The 27,691-nt window shown below is 37.8% G+C and overlaps 1 protein-coding gene across 1 annotated transcript in view; it reads right to left on the bottom strand.

The window, feature by feature from the left end:
- LONP2 (lon peptidase 2, peroxisomal) overlaps window positions 1-27,691 on the bottom strand; it is a 74,865-nt gene that overhangs the window by 42,599 nt on the left and 4,575 nt on the right. Inside the window, exons 2-8 of the mRNA XM_004690320.2 lie at window positions 24,365-24,599; window positions 21,068-21,199; window positions 19,870-19,992; window positions 17,583-17,746; window positions 16,202-16,296; window positions 11,190-11,448; window positions 4,023-4,164 (exon numbers count right to left, since the gene is read on the bottom strand). Of these exons, the coding sequence (XP_004690377.1) occupies window positions 4,023-4,164; window positions 11,190-11,448; window positions 16,202-16,296; window positions 17,583-17,746; window positions 19,870-19,992; window positions 21,068-21,199; window positions 24,365-24,599 (1,150 nt within the window). The remainder of the gene's footprint in view (window positions 1-4,022; window positions 4,165-11,189; window positions 11,449-16,201; window positions 16,297-17,582; window positions 17,747-19,869; window positions 19,993-21,067; window positions 21,200-24,364; window positions 24,600-27,691) is intronic.

Below are 27,691 nucleotides of genomic sequence, written 5' to 3'. Positions count from 1 at the left end.
AGGTTATATGATGACATGGTTATGGACTGGTTTGTAGGAATCTAACTGGGTTTCCCTAGGAGTATCTCAGTATTTGCTGTAATTTTAACAGAATATAATTACAATGAATAATGAGAATCAACTGTATATTACAGTGTGGATGGGCTTACAGTGTATAGAAATACATTCTGGGTGGCAGTAGCAGCACACAGGCAGCGAACGGGGGGGCTTATTAAAACCAAATTTCTACATACTATTTGTTAAGGCTAATTTTGTGTCAACTTAGAGGTTGTTCTCCATAATGTGCATGCGTCTTACTCAATCCACTGAAGTCCTTTACAGAACAAAAAGGATGTCTTGCCCCAACAAGAGAAAAATCTGCCAGCAAACTGCACTTGGATTCATCTCTCCAGGGTCTTGAGTCTACAGCCTCATACTGCAGACTCGGACTTCTCAGCCCCCACACACTGCCGGATGAGTCAATTCCTCATAATAGATACCTTTACATGCCTGTGTCTAGGTGTCTATCTAGATGTCCAGTTATTTACATATCTGAATCTACAGATCATCTATACATATTTATCTACACATCCGTATATTTAATAATAGGTATAACATAATTCAGTATATTCATTCATAATATTATATATACTTTTGTAGTAAAACTAGGAAAAGATTAACTAGAAAGGAGCCTTGAACGATACATCAGTTAGACACAGCAAACATCTAGAAAATAATCCATCCAACAGCAGCACTATATTCTTTTCAAGTGTACACACAACAGACTCTAAGTGAGATCATTCACCGAACATCTGAATTTCAAAGGGCTGAAATGATACAAGTACAATCTCCAAACTTAATATGGTGAAATCAGAAATGAGTAACAAGTGCTAAGACACATCACTAATCCTTAGTAAAATGCAAATTAAAAGCACAATGAAATAAAACAACACATCCACCAGAAAAACTAAATGACAAAAAATTTGCACATATCAAATACAATGAAAATAGAGAGCAACAGCAGCTTGTGTGAACCACTAGTGGGAAACAACGGGTGATTTCCTAAAAGGTTATATATACATGCCTACTCTTACATTTTGATAAAGAGAAATAACTGTCCACATAAACACATAAGTGTTAATAGTAGATTTATTTGTGATAGCTGAAAAATCTGGATATTCAGGTGCACATCAAAAGGTGAATGGATACATTAACGATTTCCCTTGTTACTTTCAACGTTTTCTCTTCTTTTGTCTTTCATCATTTTTACTCTGACAGCTGATTTTGGGTTTATCTTTGAATTTATCGCAGGTGAAATACATTGAACTTCCTGGATGCTTTAGTTTATGCTTGTCATCAAATGTGACATTTCATTAACTCTCCAGAGATGATTTCTGCCCCCATCTCCCTCTCTTTTCCTGTGATGCCTCTATTGGTGCGTTTACTGGTATTTCCTTCATGAGCTGTTCCTTGTACTCCTTTTTATCTGGTCTTCAGGCAACACAAGCTCTATCAACCTATCTTCCAATTCACTGATAAGTTCAAGTATGAAATGATATTCAAATCTGCTTATGCCACCTCGTAAGTTTTTCATTTTAGCAGTGAAACTTCTGCTTAGTATCATGATTATAGTATAAATTCATGATTTATACATGTCAAAATTCACCAAATTGTGTAATTTATATATAACCACTTTACTATGGCTGTCAATTATACTTCACTAAAGCTATAAAAATAAATCAGTAAAATGTAGTTAATGAATTTCTCTCACAGGTGAGTGGCCTTGGTTTAATCAGCAGCAGTCACCCTCCACCCCCCCAAGTGCCCATCTTCATTTGTGACTGCCCCAAACTAGCACACATTTTGTAGAACTCACACAGATTTTCATTTTTGGAAGAAAAGGAGAATCATCACTATAAAATGGATTTCTCTAGAATGTTATGAATATGTTCTATTCTTTATGCAAAAATAATTATAAATAAGTTACTAAATATTTCAAAAACCACTTGCTCCTGAAAACCTGGGATACAGAAGCTAAGGCCAATTCATAATGAATTTCATAATAATGTGTTAGTGAAAAACTATTTTTCAGTTTATTCTTTCTCAACTTACAATCTACTGTTTATACTTCTCTGAGGTATTTATGTGTTCTTATTCCACCTCTGAATTCAGTGGTGCAAGTCACTGTGGAGACAAGGGTGAGGATGTGGCTGAGTTTGTCCTACACACCCCTGAGGATGGCAGGAGAGGAAACCAAAGCCTTGGGATTACCCAGCTACAAAACCAGAGTTCTTCTAATGCAAATCAACATTAATTCTTATGTAATTTAGCCACAAAATCAAAGCACCATCAAACTCTAATAGTAAGAGTGTTAAATAGGTAGGGATGAGAAATAACAATTTTAGTTGAAAATACAGTTAAGTGCAGAAGTACAGTGGGTAGTCAAGGAGGCTGTGGGTGCACACATGTGCTGGGGTCCCGTGAGTAGGTAACTAAAGAAGAAGAGAAAATATGGAGTAGGGCATGAAAAAGAGAAGCAAAGGTTAACAGAGATATTAAAACATTATTTGTGTAATTTGCAAACGAGTTGGGCACAGGCAACAGAGGCTGCTAGAACTGAAAAGTAATTAGTGGGTTTAATTTCCCTACTTTGACTTAGGAGAGGATTCAGCAGCACTCATTCTCTAACTACAAAGGCTGAGCGACGCAGGCCAAGTATTGGAGGCACTTTTACCCTCTATGATTTCAGACTTTATATAGCAAATACAGTACATGGCGTGATAGAAAATTAAGGTGATACCCTGGCCCTCAAGTTTTTAATTTATTAAAAGATGGTACAGGAGTATTTCTCAAGTCCCCTTTCTTTGAGACTCTTTGTATAGTTATATAACTTATATTAGAAGATTACACATCGATTTGATTTAAATAGTATAATATACTATTGATCTAACTACTAACCAGATGTCAATCTAATTAATAACTTCAGTTTTAAAGAGGCAAGCTTACTATGTCTAAACTGTCTACTTTGGGGCTTAAGCTTCTTAGTACAGTGCTTTAACCCGCTGCGCCACCAGAGAGGGCCCGAAATATCATGCATTTTATTGGACCATTCACACAAAAGCGTATCCATGACATACAGTCATACTTAACAAAGATCTACAGGATAAGTAAAGAACTGTGTGATTTTCTTTTGAGTCTAGTAAGTACATAACAGGACTTTTCTTGTAACTAACATTCCTTTCTTAAAAAGACTTGACCAAATCTTACTGTCTACCAAAATTTGTTTACCAAATAGTTGGTTTCATTTTTACATTATTCCAATAAATTTTCAAAAAAGATCACCTAAATTTTAAGTAAATATACTTTTGTCGATGACTAGTGTAGCCAGAAATACATTCCATTTTATATAAGCAATAATTTTCATAGAAGCTGAAGGAAATGGGCATTAAGTCCTCAGATTTAAATATGGACACACAAACAAAAATTAAAACACATCTAATAAAAGACTAATAGACTAACAAAAGACAGAAGCCAGGAAAAAGTAAAGAAATAATCTACTGGTATCTTTTCACAGATATAAAACATATTACATATCATAATGTAAGGAGATAGTATAAAAAGACTACACAGAGAAGTTAAAAAGTTCTTTGAAATGATAAACTCATACAAAAAGCTGAAAGATCAAAATAGCAGTACAGCCACAGTATTTTGAGAATAGAGCAGATCAACTAAAATTGAAGAGGACAAAGGACAGAAGAGGAAATGAGGGGTCGCAAGGGAAAAAGAGACTTACTGGATGTGTTTTTTGCAATAATTTTAAAGAATTACTGCTCTCTATAAACAATAAGCACCCATACAATTTTGTTAAACTGTTTGACAGATAACAGGAAAACAAAACAAATGAAGGAAATGCTACAAAAAGGCAGGGAAATGAAATCTGTTCAGATATTTTAACTTAAATATCAAATTGCTTCTCGTCCCATTCCCCACCCCAAGTATTATCATTCACACTCAATGCAGAAAGGGAATTTTCTGGATCTTACCTCAAGCAGAGCTGCCGCAGGATCGCCCTGCAGACTCTTTCCTAGCTTGTCAACCTCATCTAGCAGGAAGACTGGGTTGTTGACCCCGACGGTCTTCAGGCCGTTGATGATGCGGCCAGGCATACTGCCCACGTAGGTGCGCCTGCAGAGACAGCAGTTGGCGGCTGTGAGAAGCTGGGGCAGCTTGCATTGTTCAGAAATCAACACACAGGGCCGGGAAATGTCTGCTTTTGCATAATTCTGCAAAGAGGTATTACAGATTTAAAAAGCCCGATGGCATTCAATTCTTACTCTTTCATCCTGATTGACTTGTGATACTGGAAGAACTGTGTCCATTTTTTGCTACTTAGTGAAAATGAAAAAAATGACACTTAAGTCGCACAGTTATGGTTCTTATTCTTCAGGATTCTAAACTGTCAGCAAATGTGGTAAAATGTTAGCAGGCTAAACAGTGAGTGCTGCATACTAGTAATATCATTACTTCCTGAAAGGCTGGAATATTTCACTTTAGTAGAAAACTGAACAAAAATGAATGCACAATGTCTAAAGGAGCCTATGAAATTGCTTTTTAAGCTTCTCAGGGGTTTTCAGAGCACCCTCCACCCCAGCACAATCACCTGTTAACATTCTGCAGTAGTTGCTTCAGGGCCAGGTAAGTCATCAGCAAATTCACGAAGGGAATCAAAATTAGTTCAAAGGGCTACTCAAAATAGAGATGGCACAAAAAAAAGGGTAGGAAAAATCCCAAAATGTCTTTTATTTTTAGAGATGATCATTTGTTACTAATTGTGGCAAGAGGTCCTGGGAGTAACAACATTTTATCAAAATTCTACTCATTCTGGTCTTTTGAAGAAAACTGTGGTCATCCTTATACACCTAAATAGAAAACCAAAATTTTTACTGCTGTGCATTAAAGTGTTAGTGTTTTATCATATCTGAACAAGAATCAATCCCTAATTATGACGGATGCAGTGTAGCACGAAATAAAAACAAATGTTTGTCAGACCAAACAAGTGCCTTTCTAAAAACCCAGCAGAACCTGAGTAACAGTTCCCTAACTCTGATGACAACCTTGCTGCCTGGGCAGGCATCATGGGGTGACTGCATCAGACTGCTGCTCAGGGACATGTCCGCAGAAGCCACCTCTCTCCCTCTGTGCGAGGCTGACTGGGGCTCTGGGCCTAAACTCTGCCACATGACTGGTCTAAAGCAGGACAGGACACAATGACCTTTGGAAACACCAAAAGCCATCTATCTTAATATTTTTTATTGTGGGGTAGCGCAGTGGGTTAAAGCACAACACAAAGAAGCTAAAGCCACTTCAGCACAAGTTTGATCCCCACTCTGGAGGTGACCCACATAGTGCGGCAGACCTCTCCTGACCCACACTCTGCTCCCCTCAGCAGTGTACTTCGTCAATTGGCCTGTTCTGCGACCCACTCTGTCTCTGGTAAGTCCTCTCACTGTCCCTGCACCTCTGGTTTGTACTCCAGTTCTGTGTGCATAAATAAATAAATCTTAAAAAAAAAAAAATACCGTGGGAATGGCTTTTGTCCAGGGATGGTGACCAAGGCTCTGGGAGCAGACACAATAAAAGTTGTCCTATTGTAAGAGGAGTTAGCAAAGTCAGGTTTTCAGAATGGAATACAAGAATCACAAGAGTCGACAATTAGTTAATTCTCTGAAACTGTCCAAGAAAACTTATAGATTTGCCATTCTCTGATTCTAAAGAGCAGTAGGGAAGGGGTTAGAATTTTAAAACTTCAGTCTTTAGAAACCAGCTCTTTCTGTATTCATTTCTTTCCCTTTTCTTACTGTTTTTGATAGGTAGGCCTCAGTAATAGGAAATACAATTCCAGACTTCAAGTCATGAAGAGAAAATATGCTAGGCTGGGTTTCCTTTGTGAAGAAAGGAAAGCTAGATCTAGTCACTGTACACAAACAATTCCTCCTCAACTGTCTATTGCTTTGCAGAACCTAGAGAAGAAGGCCTGATCTCCTCAGCCTGGAATTCAAGGCTCATCACAACTCCCCTCCACAGGTTTCCTAACTCGCTGCCATTCTCTTCTCCCCTTCTACAATCGCCAAGACCCTACTGACCCTGCACTTAGCTTTTCCCTTTGTTAATAGGGCACTGTCTCTTTCCCAATCTTCCTGTCTATGGAAATCCAAGCAATTCTGAGGCACTTCTTCTGACCTCCTCTCACAAGTGATCTTCCCCAAACACCACATCTACCGGCCCTTACTTCGTCTGACGCACACTAATAACCCAGTTTTCATTCACGGGTATATGCCCAGTGTAGAGCCTCCTCTAAAAAGTCAGTGAGCACTCTGGTGACAGAAAGTGAGTCTTGTTATGAAGTAGGTACTGGAGAGAGCTGCTAAGGTTATTCCCCAAACTCAAGCACGCCAGAACCACCAAGCCAGCACCCAAGCATCTTTCTATCTGAGCCTCCTAACAGTCAGACAAGTCTGTGAATGTGGCTTTGGACAAATTACCTGACCTAAGCTCCAGTTTCCTCTCTGGTAAAATGGCGGTAGTAGTGCCACACTCATGGATTACTGAGGATTCTGAGAGCTCAGTGTAAGTTACTACCTGGCACACAGCAAGCTTCTGGAAGATGTTAATGTTAGCTGTTAAGAGAACAGCTAAGGGAAGCAACTCTCATCTTCTCATAGTTCCCCATACCCCAGGGATGTTCTTACTATTCCTCACTCTCATTCAACATCCTGCAAGCACTAGTATAATCAAAGCTACTTAAGTCAAAACACAGACCACCACGACCAGAGCCTGTGAGGAGCTCACGTGAAGCAGCTTCCCTATACTGTTCTTGTCTTGTGCCAGGAGACACAGCAGTGTGCCACTGATGAAGACACAAAATGTGCTTTGTGTGAATCTTTGGGCAAAATGCAGCTATACACAAAATAAAAATGTTCTCTTTGAACATCAAAACAATGCAACCTATTTTTTAATAACAAATTGGCATACCACAATATCCTCCAGAGAAACTACCTAAGTAAGAAATAAATGAGACAGTAGCCTTTGATAAAATATTCTGGTTTTGAAGGCAAAAGAATTTGCTTTTTCTAATGTTCTTTCAGAAAGCAATAGCACTACACAGGAAAGTTTGCATAGAAGATCTCACTCCAATTACTTAGTCCACCAAAACACATGTCTACCTACTTTTTCTCATATTCAAAGCACTCAAGTTCATATTTTTCATAATTTCTGGTGGCAATTCATAGGCTTGTCAGGACTACCCAACTAGTGTAAAAGATGCACAAAAACAAAAGTGTTTATATAACTCAAAATTTTAAGACTATACAATAGCATAATTTCATTTTCCAAGTCTGGTTTTATACTTCAAAACATAACTACCAAGGATGAACACCACGTACTGACAGCCCTGCGGGACTCAACCATTCCAGGGCACTGCCTCGTCCTCAGACGCCGTCCAACCTACTGCTCCCCAAGCGGCTGGTCAGCCTGCTGTGGCCAGACACCTACACACAGGAACGAGATGCGCCTTCATGCCCCTGCTTCCCAGCACGTGGCGAGGGAGGTAGACAGGCCTTCCTCTGTGCCTATTCAGCTACGAACTCTTATGGGCAATCTATGAAAATGTTGTTTAAAAGAATTTAAAATATAAAAACACTTATGGCATAATGTTAATGTTAAGTTTACAAATTCGTTGCGTCTAAACAAAAAAGGGCAAAAGCTGTCCAAAGAAAAATTTGGCAGGAAATAAAATGTTACAAGTAATTACCTTTGTATGATAGAAAAACTCGATCTTTCTAATTTTCCAAATTTGCAACCATGGCAGTCTATTTCTCTCAAGTTGAAAAAGTAGTAAGTCTTAAAAGAGATCTTAATAACCTCAAGAAGAAAAATAGTCTTTAAGGAACTAAAAACAGTTCTTAATACAGCATGTCTACACAAATCATTGTAATTATAGCAGTCATTCCTAAATCTTTATATACACTCACTTGTATGGATTTCCAAAAAGTAATTATGTCTTAGTCCTAGTTGACTTCACAGAGCACTAAGAGAGTGCACACCATTTTTAGCGTTGTGTTAAACACTATGGACTGATACAAAAGAACACAAGCTATACAATAAAATAACCCAGTCTACAAAGCTTGGGCTTTTATATATTTGTTTCATCTCTATAGTTATATATTAGAAATGCCAGAGGCCTCTGTAACTTAACTATTAAAAAGGCACATCAGATAGTAAGTGCTCAGTTTTGAGGGGAGTAAGATCAGAACTGACTGCATTTACATTAATGGAGGAAGCCATGGTTGGGTCTTAAAGCAAACCTAAGGTTTAGAGAGGAAAAGCAAGGCTACATGCAAATACAGGGTTGACAGTGAGCAAGCTATGAGGTGTCTGGCACACTATGCTTAAAAGAAAAAAAAAATGAGCTTGCCACTCCAGTTTTTTCCCTTGTAGAGACTAATAATTAAACTTACTTGTTTTACTAAGTAGTTTATTCAACGTTAGCTGGAAAATTATAACATCACTATGAAAATTTATCAGTATTGAGATTTTTCTTCTCATTTTGCTTGAAAACTGAACCAAAGCTTTCTTGCAATGACAATTATCTGAACAAACAGCTGATAAAATCTTTGGTATTAAAGAGTTAAAACCAGTGAGAAATATCAGAACAATAAGTCACTAGGGAACAGTTAATGAAAAACAGATCATCATGCAAACATGATTTCACCTAACTTTAAGTATTTAATATTTAATCTCTATGAACTGATTAAATGACTTAAAATATAATATTTAAATATAACATTATAAAATGTAAAAACCAAGAGAAGGAAATGGTATTTTAATGGTTTGTGAAAGTGGAGAAAAATTAAAACAAAGATAAACCCAATGGAGAACGAAAAGACTGGAAAATTGGAGCATAAACATCACTATTCTTTCTAGAAGTTACTCAAAACAAAATCAGTTTTGGATCCGATTTAGTCCAGATCACTATTATCTTCCTACTTTAAGGTTTAAATGTAAACCAGCCTTTCCTTTTCCTGTCCATTTCCCACCCCATCATTTAGCTCTCTACATGTCTTTAAAATCAAGTTCCATCCCATGACATCTTCCATTGCATAAACACATACTTGAAACAAAAGTCTAGCGATCCTACATGAGAAAACAGGGAAAGTGAGTGACAAAATCTAGAGAATATGCAGGAAGATAAGACAAAGCTGCCCTGTTTTCCCTTTGCTATTTAAGATGACAGAACACTGGTGCCTACTTAGAGCTGAGGAAAAACAAAATTTTGCATGAACTCCATTGTGAGAATGTGACCAGACTTAAATGCCAAGACCTGGGCGTTTCCAAAATGCCTCAACTGTCACATGAACCCACTGTCCCCGTAAGCTCCACCCCGTGGCTGTGCTAAGTCCTCTTGCTGTTCTTTCTCTCCTCTAGTTCTCCTCTAACAAATAACTGGGACACACGTGCATATCGTCCCCTCAACCTCTTCCCTTGTTAACAGTCACACTCCACATGCTTCGAAACAGGTTTCCAAAAGGAAAGAAAATTTCTCAAGGCTTTGACTGTTTAGTAGGTAGGTGGCCAAAAAGCCTCCAGTAGTATGAGGACAGGTTGTTTTATGTTAAATGAGACACTGGGCACAGTAATGGCTAGGGAACAGCCAGTTACAGCAAGATGTTTCCAGAATCACACTTACTAGAATGATTCACAAATAAATATAGACATCTATTTGGCAACAATCACTCTATATAGCCTACATTAGTAAAAAGCTTAGATTAAGCTATATTCAGGAAACTACACAAGCTCCATTTACAAAGATGCATAAATTCCTATTTTCTATACATTCCAATCTACATTAAAATGAGAAAGAAGACTTACTCCAAGGCTGTTCCAAGAATAATGATGCTAATTTCTTTACAAAAGCAAACTACAGCCTCTAGTGGTGCCTGTGAGAATTAAGAAGTCTCCTCAACAAAAATATCTTTTGAAATTTCCAGAGAGAATGACGTAAATTGCTCATTTATTAAAATCTGGGAAAGATTTTTCTTCACTGCCTAACAATTGTAATTAAGCAAATAAAAGCTAGCAAGAAGGGAACCATTTGTCATAGTTTTGGAGTTTCCCATCCCATCTAAGGCTAGAGATCTTGTGAATGAGGCAAATGAAGTAAGATGTTATAAAATAGTCATTCCCCCCCCTCACTCCAAGGGTAATCCATCACCTCCAAACTGTACATATGCATTCAAATTACTCTTGGTCACTGGCAGCTGCTCACTGCTTGGGTGGGGGTGCTGGCCAATGCCTTCATTTATAATTTGGACTGCTTTAACAACTTTAAAGATTGAGGGTTGAGCTGGAGGATAAGATGTTAAAGCTTCAGTTTTGTTACTTTCTACTAGAAGTTAAGTGTTTCTGCAAAAAAAATTTTCTTACTTGAGATATGCTACACAGTTTCAACATACAACACTATTATACACAGTTGTGGTTTAATGTTTTATATGCAGTTGTGTTTAATGTTCTTCACTTTAAAACACTCTTTAAAACACGACAAGTATGTTTTCTCATAAAGTATAAGTGCTATGAGACCCTTAAACCATGAAAGAGAGGGTTAAGCTTTCCGGAGGCCCTTCCAACTCAAGCACCGTAGATCAGAAAACAAAACAAAAAACATTAACAGGAGTTCTGAGTCAAATTTTTATAAAAAAAAAAAAAGTCTGCAAAAAAAACAAGGATCTGCCTTAAGAATTAATCTAATCTTTCTCATTACTCATTATTCAACATATCCTCTTACAAGGAACTTTAAACACAAGCAGGACAAATTTGTTATCGAAGATGAGTCATTATTTATGAAATGCTACTAGGCGAAAAAATAAGTGTGAGGATAAAACACCTAACCGTAAGCCACTTATAATTCTAATTCAAATAAGACTGCAGGAAAGCGGAGGCACAGACTCACTCTTCATTGTCGGTGTGGTCAAGATTAGCCTGGTTACACTGTGAAGGTGGAGGCGCTGGGCTCACTAACAAGTACAGTGTAAGTCCTTCCATTCAGGAGACCACAGAGTGACCCGAGAAAAAGGTAAGTATTATGCCTCAGCCTTTGGGGGTTCCAGTCAACTGAAAAGGGAAGAGACTCAGAGACTAAACGGAGAGCCTTATACCTGTGTCCTCGGATGTCAGACTGGTCGCACACCCCTCCAAGTGCAATCCTGTGGAACTCTCGCCCTAGTGTCTTGGCCACTGATCTCCCCACACTCGTTTTACCAACGCCAGGAGGGCCGACGAAGCAGAGAATGGGGCCCTTCAGGTTGTTTTTCAGCTGTCTGACAGCCAAATATTCCAGTACCCTTTTCTTCAATTTTTCCATGGCATAATGATCATTATCCAGAAGAATTCGGGCTGCTCGAATGTCCAGACGATCTGTCAAATAACCCAACAGAAATAATCTGAGCACATAAATTTTTTAAAGAAGAACCTCTTTCAAGCCTGGCAAGAACCAAAATCTTTTCTAGGAAAAAGATATGATAAGACTTGAATCCTTCTAAACAAGTCCTTAAGGAGACTTAGTTTTTCTGCTTAAGAAGATTCAGTACTGGGCCTCCTTGGTAGCCTAGGGGTTATGTCTCAGTGCTTTCACTGCAGGAGCCTGCGCCCCATCCCCAGGCAGGGAGCTGACCCAGAAGGCCAGGAGATCTCTCCTGACTCACCTGCTGCACCCCTCAACAGTGTACTTTGTCAATCTGCCTGCTCTGCTCCTCACTGTCTCTTGTGAATCCTCTCACCCCAACCCCCAACCTCTGGCCTATACCCCAGTTCTTGTATACACAGATAAATAAGTGAATCTTTAAAAAAGAAAAAATTTGGTATTTCCAGAACTACTTGGCACCACACAATTAAGAGCTCAAGGAATTAACTCATGTATTTCAGTTATAATTATTTTCTAGGTACGCATTGTTTCTATGGAGATGTAATTTCTCCATATTCTGTTTGTGCTAGCATTTGCTTTTTTTCTAAGTGTTTTTTTTTTTTCCATATTTATTTATTCATACAGAACTGGGGTACTGGCCAGAGGAACAGGGCAGTGAGAAGATTCACCAGGGACAGAGTGGGGAGCAGAACAGGCAGACTGATGAAGTTCACGGCTAAAGGGAGCAGCAGGCAGGCCAGGAGAGGTCTGCTGCACCATGTGGGTCACCTCTGGGGCTGGGGATTGAACTCACACTGAGGTGACTGCAGCTTGCTTGCAATGCTGCGATTTAACCCACTGCGCCACCAAGGAGGACCTTAAGTGTTTTTTATTACAGAATATGTGATCACTCCAGAAAACTCTGACACTAAAAAAAAAAAAGGCAAGTCACCCATAATCTCATGCTTCCCCGGCAACATTATTGCTCCCCTTCAGGCTGTGTGTGTGTGTGTGTGCACAAGGGTACACTTGCACACTAAGTGTGTACTTAACACACTTGTTTTTAAAGATAGGATCATATGAGACCTTCAGATTTTGTACACTGCTTTTCCACTTAAGATGATATCTTTTGGGGTCCTATGTATTTTCCATTAATACTTAAGTGATTACATAAGATTTCATTATTTAATTATCTATGTTCACTTAACTAACTTCTTATTGCTCAGCATTTAGGATGTCTACAAATCTTTAGTTAAAAAGTATACTTCACTGTATATCCTGTTAACTAAGTCTCCATATAAATGCATAATTATTTCATTTAGCTACTCTTCTATAAATAGAAGTGCTAGGTTAAAAAAAAAAAAGACAAAAAAATTGCCAGGTTCTATTGATTAAAGTCTCACCAGATGTTAAGTAATTTTGTGTCTAGAATCAAGTTTTCACCAGGTGAATGCTTTAGTACTTAAAATACTCAAACACTAAGTCCTTGAAGTCAAAATTGTACTCATTATCTGATGGCAGGCAGGAGAAAACACACAATGTCATACTGACAGTGAAAGCAGATGGGGGACGAAGAACATACACAAAACTACTCTCCCAAGCAGTTATCTGGAACTTGTTATTCATTTTTCCTACAGGGAAAAAAATGGTTTTAAATGATAGTTTGGTTCCCAAACTAGTTTCTAAAAACCAAGCTAAGCAGTTATATATATATATGAATAGATGCCTATATATGTACATATATATAATTTAATTATAGTACTATTAATTTTAGTAGAAGTCTTGGCTGAACACCTTGGGAAGGGAAGAATAAAACTTTTTCCCACTTTTCTGGCTTCAGAAGGCAACCAATCAATAAAATGAAAAAATTTTACATTAACCCTGACACAAAAATCTATCAAATCTATCAAAATCTATCAAAACAATACCATTTTATATAGCTCTAAATATTAAGATGCTAGTAAATCAAATAAATAAGAGAGCAATCTACTAAGTTCCAGGGAGTTAGCAGTGCCTGTTCAATACTGGTTACTGATATCCTTACTAAACCACCATATCCAAGGAGCAAAACTTTCCATTAAAACATTTTGTACAAAAAAGGGCACTTGATAGAATATAACCCGTTTCTGGTTAACACTGAGTAAACTACAGAATTCTTATTTACTTGAACGTGTATTTCTGTATTTACAATTGGAATATTAGAATGGTAGCTACTTGGTTCCTCCTATTCAAAATGGGAAAATTGGCAAACATTTCTTCCAACTCTTTCTGCTCTGCTTTTGATAACCTAACTCTACTTAGTCAGCTTCTAGTGAGGTAAATTTCTGTCTTCTTTCGCATATGAAAATAGTTAAATTGTAAGGCAATTTATTATTTGAATAAAAAAAGAAATTTTGTTTTTTTTTGTTTTACAATATGGAGTTAGTTTTTTTCATTTATTATTTTTGAGGTAATATTAAGATGCCTTCATCAGGTATTGGCACCAAGATCACCTTCTCTTTCAAGAACTGAGACATTTTCATGGTTTTATAACCACGCTCACAACAATTATTTAGGTCTAATTCTATGTAATAATGGTTTGGAAGCTCAACATGACTCCTCTTACACTACAATTTACACATCTTTAGTTCTCTGTTTAAACACTAAAGCAGAGTTTTCATGATAGGCATGAGAGCTGTGCATCCTCAATGCTGACACACCCTGCGGTCTGGAATGTGGGTGGCCGCCTCCCTAGCTGTGAAAATAATAATAGCTTAGCCTCTTTTTATATTTTCTTGATTGTCTTAGTAAAGAGTGAGCACCAGAACTCTATGTTCAAATAAATATTTTGCCTCAAAACCTCTGTATAATTCTGGTGAAAATTCATGGTAGTAACTGACTGTACTTTGTAAATCAGACAAGCAGGAAATGGAAGAAACTAAGAACAATTTACTAATTGTTTACATTACAAATGACAATCAATCAAACTTGTAATTTTAATATTCTTAGGCTACCATACTACATGCTCACGGCATTCCTCTGAAGTCATTAACTCCTGGAACACAGAGAATATGACCGAGAATATGAAATTTCAAAATAATACACACAAAAAACTCTGACATTACCAAGTCATATAGATGGCCCATACACTATTGTGTGGCAAAACAGGGCTTCAAATTTGTCACAGCTCCATCAATGACACAAACACCCTTCCAACACATACCAAGATGGAAGCTTGACAAATGCTATGAAAGCACAGTAAACACATATAAAGTTATTTACTACTTAAATAACTTTCATTCCCAGGTTTAAACTAACAGGGAACAGGGCCTGGCCCTCTCTAAATCTTGCAGAATAAGAACATGTCACCTAAAAAGTAAACACTGGGGAATCATGAGTTAACAGAAGACTCTGTGAATCAAAACATATTTTTTCACCAACCCAGCTGAATCTAGAAGCACACCAAAATTCAATTTCATCAGGTGACAATGAGGAGCTAATTCAATGGGAATCCATATTCTTCTGCATTTCTCTCATTAAAATGGTGCCATAAAATTCTGAATCAGGAATTTAATGAAGGAATTCAGCGTCAGTTTGTTTGGTAAAACACCTTCACCCGGAAGGTAAGGTGCTGTCATGACATGTAGACATGAAATAATTTACCAGCATAGTTCTTCATATGCAGTAGCCAAAAAAAAAGAAACCCAAACCAGAAAATGGCTCAAGAATTACTAATATACATAGCAACATGAATGTACCTCAAAATAATTAGGATGAGCAAAAGAACAAGGGTAAAAAGGACCAGATACACTATTTTACATACGTGCAATTTTAGGGGCTTGGAACTAACCTGGAGTGGCTGCCTGGGGAGGGAACAGGGCAGAAAGAGGAGGGAGGGATTACAGAGGAGCGTGAGGAAACTTTTGGAGGTGATGGATTATCTTTATTGTTTTGATTACGATGATAACATTACATGAAAATGCTAAAATTCATCAAAATACACACATTTTATATTAACATTTTACATAAAACATTTCACAGAATATATACTACAATAAAGTTGAAAAATAAAGAAAAAATTTTACCAGTTTTTTTATTAGCCAGAATAATACATCTGTTCCATTTTTAAGTCATCATAGAGTCACCTTATTCCAACAATAGCTTGTTCACTGTTGAACTCAGTAAACCTTGTATATAAACTTAATAAGTGTCCAATAATAAATATTCAGCTGACAGGCAACTGAATATTTTTTGTCCCAAGAGAAAATACACAATATATACAAAGAAAACTGGTATCAAATGCCCTTCCTAGAGAAAAAAATTCTACGGGAAAAGATGAAAATAATTTAAACTCTTTAAATAGCTTTTAGTAAACTTGTAAGTGACAAGACGGTTCTATTGTTGTTCTGTCTTTATATGTAACTATTTCTTTTAGAAAATAAAAACAAAAGGCCTACTGTCTGCAGTACTGATTTAGCACTTCTGCCAACTAGCTCAAATGGTTTCCTTACCCCTGACAAACAAGACAAGTAGTACATTTATTGTCGCTTGCCCACTGTTGAGAAACACACATTTCACTAACTAAAGAAAACTCTTTCTCCAAAATCAGGCAATAGGCACTTTCACATAGCATCTTCCTTTTCTGTTTGATTGCAAGACCTAGATCATGTCTGTTCAGTCTCTGAATAAGTCACATCAAGAACTCACGTAACAGGATTAGTTCAAGAGAATTCGCACGTACTCCTGAGTGACAATTGGACTGCAAAAAGGTTTATTTTGTTGGCTCACCAGTTGTACTCTTGTTCCAAGGCAGTTCCACCATAAGTTCTAAGTAATTTCTTGTCAAAGCATATTCTGGCATTGACTGAGGCATTTTTTTGAGTCTACAGGGAAAGAACACACAACAGATATATTCACGATTACAGGAGGATTCCATAAACGCCAAAATGACCCAGCTTATCGCCCTTTGTTGGTCAGAAATACCACGCCTATTTGGTTAAACAAAATTTTTAAAAGCTAGTTAATAAAAACTTTTATATAAACTAAATTAGTAGATTAATTATTAACTCATTAAACAAAATTCAATATTTATATATTATATTAAATTTGCTATTAATGGAAACATTTTGTTAACTAAGTTTATACTAAAAACGTAGAAGCTGGAGAAAGGGCGGGGAACACTAGATCTGATTCTGTCTACTATACCGTCTTAGCAGTTATTAACACCTCCCAGGAGAGTCTTAATCACATCTGCACACTGGTTTGTGTCACACTAAGATTTAAGTGCCTAATCACTAACATGATTGCCATGTACGTTTTGGATGAGAGATGAAACCAGTTCATATATATAAGCTAACGTCAGATATTTAATAAAAAATACACCTTTTATAGCATAAGCAGCACTTAACAAAGTACATAGTTTGTTCTGCATTTACTAATTAAAGTTAGACTCAATATGAAATGCCCCTCAGCTATAGATGCTAATATGTTAACTGTGAAAGTTCAGTTTGTAGTTTTTGAACATTCAATTAGGTTTTTTATAGTTGAAAGAAAATGCAATATAGTTATAATGTCATAAATGTTACGATAAACCAGCTTTTATTTAACTGTGAGGTTATAATAATGCCCAATTCTAACACTTCTCTGTACTTTCTGAGAAACTGAGGGTCCCTGCTATGTCGAATTTACAATCGAAAGAAAACCGTGACATGAATCTGACATGAAAAACACAATGGTCACTGAACAAACATGTCGATACAAAGTTCAGTCCTTTTAAGATGATGAAAAGGCAGTAACAACAGTGATCGCAGCTGACTATACTGTGGGTAGAAGAGCTGAATCACCTATACTTGGCATTTTGAGAAAAAGACTCGTGAAAGTGGTGCTGTTTCAGGCATATTAAGAGTGTTTTAAGAATCAGACTTGGGTTATGGAAAAGTATTCCACAGTTCACAATCTAGCCTGAGCATCCGGAAAGCTGTGAAAAATATGAATGGAAAGAAAAGATGAACAGAGAGAATTATGACATTATATAAAAGAAGATCAAATAATAAATAAGTGACTAGCTTTTAGATATACAAAGCAGCAGATTCAGTTTCTGTGAACAACAATATTTAAGATTACTATGTAAAATAAAAACCGTAATGACCCAATGCCTTCTACAATTTACCTCTTTATCTCCTTGACACAGACTTTATGAGCCTGCTCTGGCATATTGGATGTTCGTATTTTTTTCTCTAACATGACAATGTCATCATTATCTTCATCCTCATCCTCATCTTCTAAAGTGCCTGGGATGTGTGTGATCCTCCTAATAGGGCGTATCGCTATAACCTAAAGTAGAAAATAGGAGAGGAAGTAAACTACAAACAAAGTACTTAGCTTCATGCAAAGTTATAATCAGCAGTGACATTCGATGGCTGGAGCCTAACTCTTTAGGAGCTAACGCTGAGAATCACACTAAGAAGCATGACCACATACGGCAGTGGGACCTAAAATGGCCCAGGGGAGATGACCGTGGCTTTGGTGTCTGCTTACACTGCAAAGGAGGGGGACTCACGGACTGGCCACTAGCCATAACACCACACCTACAACCTCCGCTGTGAGCCTCTGCCACAGTCACGCAGCCCCGTTTCCCTGACACACTGTACATACATCCGAAGAGGCTGAGCCTGCACTGCTGGATCATATACAGCACAGCAAGCGAATGTTACCTTGATGAAAACATGTAAAAAGGCTAAAAGTAAGTGAGATTTAAAAAAAAAAAAAAACCACTGATTTCACTGTTGAGACAGACCAATGTCCTTTTCTAAAGCAATTTTCCTACAGCTAGGAGAGCACTTTTCAGTGCTTAGGGGAACAGCAGAGATAGTTTTAGGCTAACTCCAAGTATGATCCTACGATCATCACCTTTTCTAGTCACTGTCACGTGTCGGATAATTTTCTAGGAGCAACGTTGAACAGCTTCCTGTTTAAGCAGTGACAACCTGTGTTGCTCTAAGCCGCAGCTTTCTGTCTCCCAATGCAGAGCACGCGCTGGCTCGTCTCCCACACAAAATAGTAACCTAGTTCATGATCTGATCACAAGTCAGAAACAGCGCACCGTGTTTGTGTGACACGGCAGATGTCCTAGGACAGCAGATACAGCCGCCTCCCTCCTTCCTCCTGTCCTCTGTCACTTCACTGCCCCTTGTTCAGCCCCACCAGGGAGCACCCTTCACTTGTGCTCCTCCCTCACCGTGTGTTCTCCGTCACGCAGGGCACTCACTGCTGATGGCCGTCCACTGAGGCCCCAGCATTGCCCTCAACTCTCTACTTTGGGCCCAGTAGCTTTCTAGCTCCCCAACTGCCTTCAGCCGGCAGCCATTTTCACTCTTGTCCACGTCAACTATTTCCCTGATCTTGATTCTGCCCAGATATAACAATAAAATCTACATTCTACTGCCTAAAGGTTAGGCAGATTTCAGAAAGATCCAACATCTTTATAATGTGATATACAATACTGAAGGTATCACAAGTCAACTAAATAAGGGAGGATTATTAAGTAACAGTGTTGAGTCAAATAAAAGGTTCTTGGTGGAAAAAGACAAGAGCTGTCTTCACTCACTGACAGGATAAAATAAATGACATATAGGCTAAAGAGTTAAAGACTTAAAAAAGGCAAGAAAAGGAAAACGAAAAGGGACGTGGGTATTTATCAAATCAATGGAGGATACAGGAAATTTAAGTGTAGAAGATAAGCAAAAACTAAGAGTCTGACTAAATGAAAATCAAACTTCTAAGATAACACTAAAAAAGCCAACCAAATCATGGCACAATATACTGGTACAGCCCTTTTGGGGAGTCACTTTCAGGTATGTCCCTAATACTCCATGCAATGTAAAAAGATGTTACACTCAAAGCCACTCACCACAGTTATTTGCCAACTTAAAAATGGAGAAAATGCTCACAACAGCAAAACTATTTGCATTTAAAAAGACCCCACGCATGGAAAAAAGTGAGGGAAATATATCAACATTCAAAATTTTATCAGGAATTTGAGTGGAAGAGATGAACTTTTTTTTAAAATTTATTTGTGCATACAGAACTGGGGCACAGGCCAGAGGCTCAGGGGTGGCGAGAGGCTTCACCAGAGACAGAGCGGGGAACAGAACAGGCAGATTGATGAAGTACACTGCTGAGGGGGGAAGCGGCGGGTCAGGAGAGGTCTGCCTCACCATGTGGTCACCTCCGGGGCAGGCAGGAATCGAACTCATGCGGAAGCGGCTTTAGATTTTTAGTGCTGTGCTTTTAACCCGCTGCGCCACCAGGGAGGGCCCGAGATGGACTTTTTCCCCCTATTTTTTTTTCCTTAAAAAAACAAACAAAAAAGCCAACCCATCCACAAAAAAACCTGACTCTCATATCACATAAAAATAACTGGGAAACTGAAGAAATGCGATTAATGCAGTATTTACCCGTTTATCATCATCTTGCTTGTGTTTTCTGGTTTTTTGAAGCAGTTTTAGGCCTTCAATTTGCCTGACAAGCAGTGGTATGGTCATCTTGAATCTTTCCTCCAGACTCACAGCATCTAAAATCTAAGGAAACATGTGAGTTAGTTAGCAGCATGTCTTTCAGACTAAAACAACCAAATTAACTGTATTAAATAGGCAAGGCCATCTGACAGGAATACCAGAATCCTGGGAGAGACAAAAAATTATCTTGAGTTTTCATTTAAAAATTAATCTGTACATATATATTGTTCCAACTTCAAGAACAAAACACACATTTTATATCAACTCTTTCTAGGAATTCTTCTAAAGTCCAGAATATAGCTATCTTACATATTAGGTCTAAACAAACTCTAAGTTTAAATATTAAAATTTTATATACATCAGTGAATAGAAGCACTCCTAACCAACCCCCCCCATTATCTGTCTGATTAACTAATGCTCTCCATTCTGTAAGACATGCTTATAAACGCTCACAGCCAAGTTGCTCCCTGATCTTCCTGCTCTCTTCTGCTCCTACCAGCTGAACTGAATTCTTATGCTTATACCCAACCTATTTACATTAGTTGCACTTGCTCTATTAGTTGGATTTAAGTAATAAACTGTTAATGAGCACCTAAATGTTCTAGGAAGATTCAATAAAGCAGGTTGCTTAGTGTGCAAGGCAAAGTGTGCAAGGCAACTCTGGTGGGCAAACACAAATTTATGATTCTAAACTGGCATTATTATTAGGTATCTTTAACTCTTAGTTTGCTGTAAAGTAACTGAAATTGTACATCACAGATAATGCACCATAGGCATGATTAAGGAACATCGTGAAGAAGACAAATAAACCAAGTCTGTACATAAGGTTAAGGTCACAGCTCTACAAACAGGGAGACAAAGTATATTTATATATTAAAGTAAAATCAAATATTTACCTTTTCTAGTATTCTCTCATTTAACCTTTCTCATAAGTACTAGTAGTGACTGCATGAAAAATTGAGTACAGAAAAATGTAAAACAATGACTTTAAAAAATATTTTAAATGTAAAGCATTTTAGCTACTTCTGTAAGTCTCCAGGACCTAATATCTCTTACCTGAAGTTCAAAATTTACCATTTAGATCCACATGAAAAGTTGACAGACCAACTTGATAGCATTCAAAATGGAAAAGGTGTACCTGGAGTTTCTCTTTGTTGCTTGTTCGGATAATTGATGTCAGAATATCCGGTAAAGCTTCCCTTGGAAGGCTATCTAAAAGACGTCTCAACTTGGCAACTGCAGGTACAGACATGTCCAACATTTCAACCAACTACAAGGAAAAAAGCCTTAAGTGAAATCCACATTATCTATGAATTAAAAGTTAGGTTTCCAAAATAGAGCTACAAAATTTGGGTCTCAAAGTCATTTCTAAAAGGCTGCCTGTCCGACCTAATACGAAGACTTTGTAAATTTGTGATCTTATTTTAATTTCATAAAAAAATTAAAGCTGTAGAAAGGCTACAACAGTACAATAAGCTCCTATCTCACCTTTCCCTACATTCACCAATTAACATTTCACCCACTCTCTCCACCCCCACAGACACATGCAATCACATGCGCATGCTCACTATTTATTGCTGCTGACACTTCAGAGTAGATTGCAGACATCCTGACCCTTGTTCTGAGTTAACATTCTCTTATATCATCACAGTGCAACTATCAAATTTGGGAAAGTGAACGCAGCTGATTCTTTTATGTTAACCAACTGAAATTTTTTGAGTAGAACATTTCGGTTCACTGTGTTTTTTTTTTTAAAAAAAGACTTATTTAATTACATACAGAACTGGAATACAGGCCAGAGGCACAGGGGTGGTGAGAGGCTTCCCCCGACACAGAATGGGCAGCAGATTGACGAAGTACACTGCTGAGGGGAGCAGCGGGTGACACAGGAGAGGTCTGCTGTGTCATGTGAATCACCTCCAGGGCTGGGGACTGAACTCGCACTGAAGTGGCTTTGGCTCGCTTGCAGTGCTGCGCTTTAACCCGCTGTATCACCTGGGAGGGCCCTGTAAGTAATTTTTATAAAAACAACTTCCTAGCTATATCAAGGATTGAAGACAGAGTAAGCGCAAGGCAAGTTTTCAGGAACTGTGACAGTCTTTGGGCCTTTAACAAAGATTCTACTTTTCTTCTGGGCACATGGTGAGATCATACTTTCTTACCTCCTCTGAGAATGTATGTAACTATGAGTTCTACCTTAGCCCTCAAAACATGACAAAGCAACAATTTCTTTTGCACAGAAGCACTAAAAACCACTGAGAAATACGCCACATTTCCTGTTCTGGTATGTTTCCAGCATACCAGAGGCAAGTTTTCAGATTAATCTCTTAATCTACTGGGTCCCTATGCATAGCTGATAGGCCAATCACCAAGCCTGCAAGTTTTAGGCAGAAAGCAGGTATAAGAACTACACCTTTTGTTATGTTATGTGACTGACTAGTTCACAAATGATGTTCCAAATTCTCATTTAGTCACTCAAGTAAGACTCACATGCCAGTAATAATCAAACCTCTTTAAAAGCACTGTAATTCAGGAACCTATCCATTACCTGGCTGGAGTCCAGGAAGTTAAATAAAGCATAATTATCACGAAGCTATTCAGGTGGGAAAAGTAGATATTAGAATTTGAGGATTCTCCCAAGAATTCATCCCAGTACATTATGACAGTTAAAATTCATTATCTAAGCATGTTGTGTACAAACCATCTGTTAGAAACAACAGACCACTCCATACAAGGTGGCAAAGGCAGGAATGAATTAAAGTATGGTAGGGGAAACAGACCTATAAAACAAATTTCACTTCAACATGATATTTGCATTCTATTAGCAGAAGGGGTTATGGAAGTCCAGGCAAAGGAGCAGTAAACGCTTACTGAAGATGGGGAAGCACAAACTGAACCTGATAATTCAGAGACGAGCATTCCCAGCAGAGAGAACAGAAGTAAGATCACAGACGTGATATAACAGTAAGTCAAGCTCTCTGATGTACAATGTGGCTGGAACTATGGAGTAACTAGAGTTCAGAAGGGCCTTAACGTTACTCTATGAAATCTGAATTTTATCCTAGAACCATTAAAGTATTTTACATAGGAGAGAAGCATGCCCAGAATTTTTAAAGAACAGTTCACAGAGAAGAAATTAGAACAAAATCAGTAGGAAACTAGTGAAGAAGTCTATTGATAAAGTATGTAGAAGTAGGTAAAAGCATTAACTGAAAAAACGTTAATGCCTAAAAAGAGGAATGATAAAATCATTACATTCCAACTCAATGAAATTACAGAAGTACTTAATCTGAAAATTGGGTGTGGCTATAAAAACAAAAAACTGAATATGGGCCAAGACCAGCAGACAAAACTCAAAGTAGCTGCATGAGGGTAGTAAAATTGATGGCGCTGTTTTTCTATAAAAATCCCTATAATGTCACTACAGAATCCCTACAAGTTTAAATGATTCTGTTGATTCAAAGTGGGGAGAAGTAAACAGAAAAGTTAAAGAAACTGTGAAGCTATATTCAACAGAGGGAAAAGACCCAGGGAATGCTACCCTCCCAAAGGAAGAAAAACTGCTTCCCTCGAGCTCCATTCCCAAATAACATGCACTTACTCCCATTCTCAAGCTCAAGCTCAACAGAGTAAGTTCTTCCTTTCAGCCCCCATAAAACTGTCACAGTTGCAAACTTCTATTTCTTTTGTAGGTGTCATCGCATGAGCACTGTGCCACCGCAAATGCTATGCCAGCTGCACCAGCACGGGCTTAGTGATCGGTGGTGTTTATAGTCAAGTCCTGTGGACAATACCTGATATTCACAGATCTGGTTATGGTCACTGGGTTACAGCAATAAAAAAAGTAGAAGACTATACTTTACAATGTATTCCAAGAAGGTTAGAAGTAGAGTGAGGTATAAAAAGGAGCTTTCTGTTTAATCAACAGTTAACCAACAATCCTTCACACCTAGAATTAAGGAGTTAAGACTTAATGCATGCCTAAAGTGTTTCCCTTCCAGTAGTAATTAATTACTCCAAGTTTTAACCATGCTGGAGTTACCACTGACTTACTATTCCATAGCTACAGTAGGGTGCAAGGTGAGCTGACTTCTGAACAGGATAAGGTCATCTGAATCCTAAATACTCTGGTGACAAACAGCTTCTGTGCACGCTCTTAAAATTTAACATTATTTAGGTTTAATTACCATATGGGCTAAAGACACCAGGAGTTAAATGGAAAACTCTAGAAATATTCTTTGGAAAAAATTTTAGAAAAGGATGGCTAATATGTCTTACAATGATTTAGGTACAATCCCAGACATAAGCAAGCTGAAATTATTAACTGATTTAAGCATATGCTGCCTTAAAAACGTCACTGTCCAACAAAATGCTCCTATTTTAGGGAAGCAAAGGGAGTAAGAGCAGTTTGGAGGAGGAACTAAAAGCAACTCACCTGCACTGCATATTTGTAAAACTGCTCCGAGAGCTCCCCTAGCTCCTCCCTTGTTTTACAGGTGTTGGGAAAGTCCTCCAGCCGGTCCAACTGCTCCACTTCAGCCACAGGGTACGGCTTCTCCTTCAAGACCTGCACAATCTGGAAGCGGCACAGGCCTGTAATCAGCAGAGTGTAGTGGGGCTTCGGCCAGTTGCTGCCCACCACCTGCACCGCCAGCGCAGCCGTCCCGATCCTGAGAAACACAAAGCCGAGACTCAGCGGGGTGAAGCGAGACATCTCAGAAAGTGTTGGCTTTTCTGAGGAATTCAGTAACAAACAAAAAAAAATATTGCTTTATATAATTTAGCATTTGAGTACACAGTCTTTTAAGTCACCATCATCAGCTATGGGCAAAGCATTAGCTGTATCATATAAGTATCAGTACCTCTTCTAGGAATTAGGTAGAAATTCTTTAACATCTGGATGACTTAAGCGTAAGAATTGAAAAGGAGTTGACAATTATTTAGCTTAAATTAATATTACCAATTAGTGAGGCAATGCTACACCAGAATAAATAATAGCATCTTAAGTAAGTTGAAATCTAAATAGTATGAGGTAAATCAACCAAAGAAATCTGTCTCAAGACCTGTTTTACTACTTACATCAAGTCAGGTTTTTTACATAATTAAGCTAGAAAACATCTACATATCCATCTTATCACAAACTTTCATCAACATCTGGGAATTAGCATCTACACCCTCCAACACTGATTTCCTAAATGTGGGGCTGAAGAGCAGACTATCTTATAGTTGTGTTTACGTGGTAATGACGCCACCTAGAACTAGTGGAAAAGGTAATTTTTATTTAAGTCTTAGCTCTTCATCAGCACATAATAATTCTGACCAAGTCACACATACACTAAAGACACAGAAAGGAAATCTCATCCAAACTAAGCCAGAGTTAAAGAGAAAACAGAAAAAGCAACATTCAGGAGACACTTCTAGACCCCAGCCTAGAAAGGTATTTTCTCTCCTCCAGCATAGGAGAGGCGGTCATCTGAGAAGAGCAGCACACATTAAAACAACTAGAACTCTCGGCACCCTGGCAATGCTAACACCAAGAACGCTGCCCTTGTCCATCCCAAACATTGGCCATCACAACTGCACTATGTGAATATTCCAGCGCATCTGCTTACAGCGTCCACGTTAGTGCTTGATCATATCCTTAGTATTCATTCAGCAGATTAGGAGTCAACTGTTGCCTTCCCTCTGCCACTTATTTTGAGCTATGTCCATCTTTTTTTAACCACCACATCATGTGAACTGGGTATAAAAGTGGATTTAAACAAAAAATTGGGAGGATAAACATCTTAAGGAGGAAAAACAAAACACATGAAAAGCTAGAGATGATTTAGCAACTGCTAGTATTATTATATTTTATATTATTATATTTTGAATTATTTGTGTTGTGGTTGCTTTTCTTTAGTCATTAAACAGTAGCATGTAATATCTCCCACTTCCTGGAAACCAATGCAGATTTAAATAGAAAATCAACAGTATCTAAATTAATGAGATCAACTGGGACTACAATTCATGGCAGACGGTATCCATCAATGTTGCCACGATGCAGAGTTCATAGTTTCTGCACGAAAAGTCAACAGATAAGAAACCGGATCCTTGGCCTAAAGGGTTTACAATCTGGAACCAAGGAGAAACCAGACAGGTGAGACAATCCCACCCTCCAAATGAGATGTTTCACAATTTGGGCTGTGTCACCAAGTAAAAGTGAGACTAAAAATGAGTTTCCTTACAAAGTAAATCAAGTACATATTGCTAACTGTAAGATGATGATGTTCCCAAACTTAAAAAAAAAAAAGGTTAAAGTCGATTTGTACTGTTCTCCAAATGAGACAAAATATGTAAAAATTTTAGAACTCAATTGGTTCTTGAAATCACAGTTGACTAGATCATATATATGTATTTTTTTAATTTTTAATTTTTTTTTATTAAAAAGTTTATTTTTACATCATTTTGCACATTTTTTTTTCATCTCAATTGTAATCCCCACGGGTTTCCCATCACCAAATCACCCCTGTGCCACCACCATAGTCCCGTGCAGATCATATATATTTTAACAAAAAACACCATCTAAGCTGATAAATGGCTACAAACAGTACTTAGTGGTAGTTTGTGTGCAGAGCTCTGTGAAGAAGGACCACGTTTAATGCTGTTTTAGTCAAGTTCTAGTACATTTTGGGCTCTTGATTTTAAACATATAAATATTGCAAAAACAAATTAACCTATACTTTACTTCTGACACACAATAAGCTTTATATCAAGTTAACCTTTCTAAATATTCCAGTTCTTCTACAAAGATGTGTTCTACTAGGTGTAGTCAAAAGGCAGCATTTTGATTCTGATTTACAAACCCAGATGAAACCCAGATGAATGATGTGCCTTTTAGGTAGCACCACTGAAAGCTATACCTGAATACTGTAATGTGTTAGATTACAGAATTTTCAAACTTCTAACTGGGATCGACCTTCAGAGTCACATCATTTTAACCAATCCAATGGCTATCCACACTGTGGCTGGGGGCAGGGGGTTGGTGAGGGGGAGATCTAAAAGTAGTGCTCCTGAGAAAAGCAGTTTTCTAAGATGAAAGTACTTATAACTAATATCTAAACTCATTTCTGTATGTCGAGTATTTAATTTTCTTTAAACTTTAACCCTTGCCCCAACTTTTTAAGACTCTTCAATCTTTCATGGTTTTTTGGAGTAATACTAGCTCAGTTCAGCCTTTACTGAAGGAATATGGGGCCTCCGAAAAACCTCTAGTTGTGACAGTTACACTTAAAACTGCCCTTTGGCAAAATAATAACAAACACAAAGGTTCACTGCTCTGCACTTAAAAAAAAAAAAAAAAAAAGGCTTTCACAAATATTATTTCAGTATAAACCACCGAGGAAAGTAACATTTATCTTTATCTTTGTTACAACTGAGGTTCAAAAAGGGTAAGCAAATCAGTTATCCCCAGTTATGATAAGAAATAGCATGAGGGGACCTGATCAGGTTTCATAACAAATTGTACTCTTTTCACCACAATGGATGATATAAATTTGCACCTGTGAGTATAAACACTAGCACAGCTTCTAAAACAGCCGAGATACTGATGTATCTATAGTTAACATCCAATGTCCACATCTTAATGACAATAGAAAAGCACTTTTACAAAAGCTTTGGAAAAAAGTAATTGAAGCAACTTCTTAGTTTTGTCTTGTCACCCTACTTATCTTCTGGAATATTTGATGATTTTTGGCAAAGTTTATACTATTAAAAATAGTTT

The sequence above is a fragment of the Condylura cristata genome, unplaced genomic scaffold (genome assembly GCF_000260355.1).
Source record: "Condylura cristata isolate star-nosed mole 26May11 unplaced genomic scaffold, ConCri1.0 scaffold00028, whole genome shotgun sequence".
Taxonomy (NCBI): domain Eukaryota; kingdom Metazoa; phylum Chordata; class Mammalia; order Eulipotyphla; family Talpidae; genus Condylura; species Condylura cristata.
This window is presented reverse-complemented; position numbering and strand designations above follow the sequence as displayed.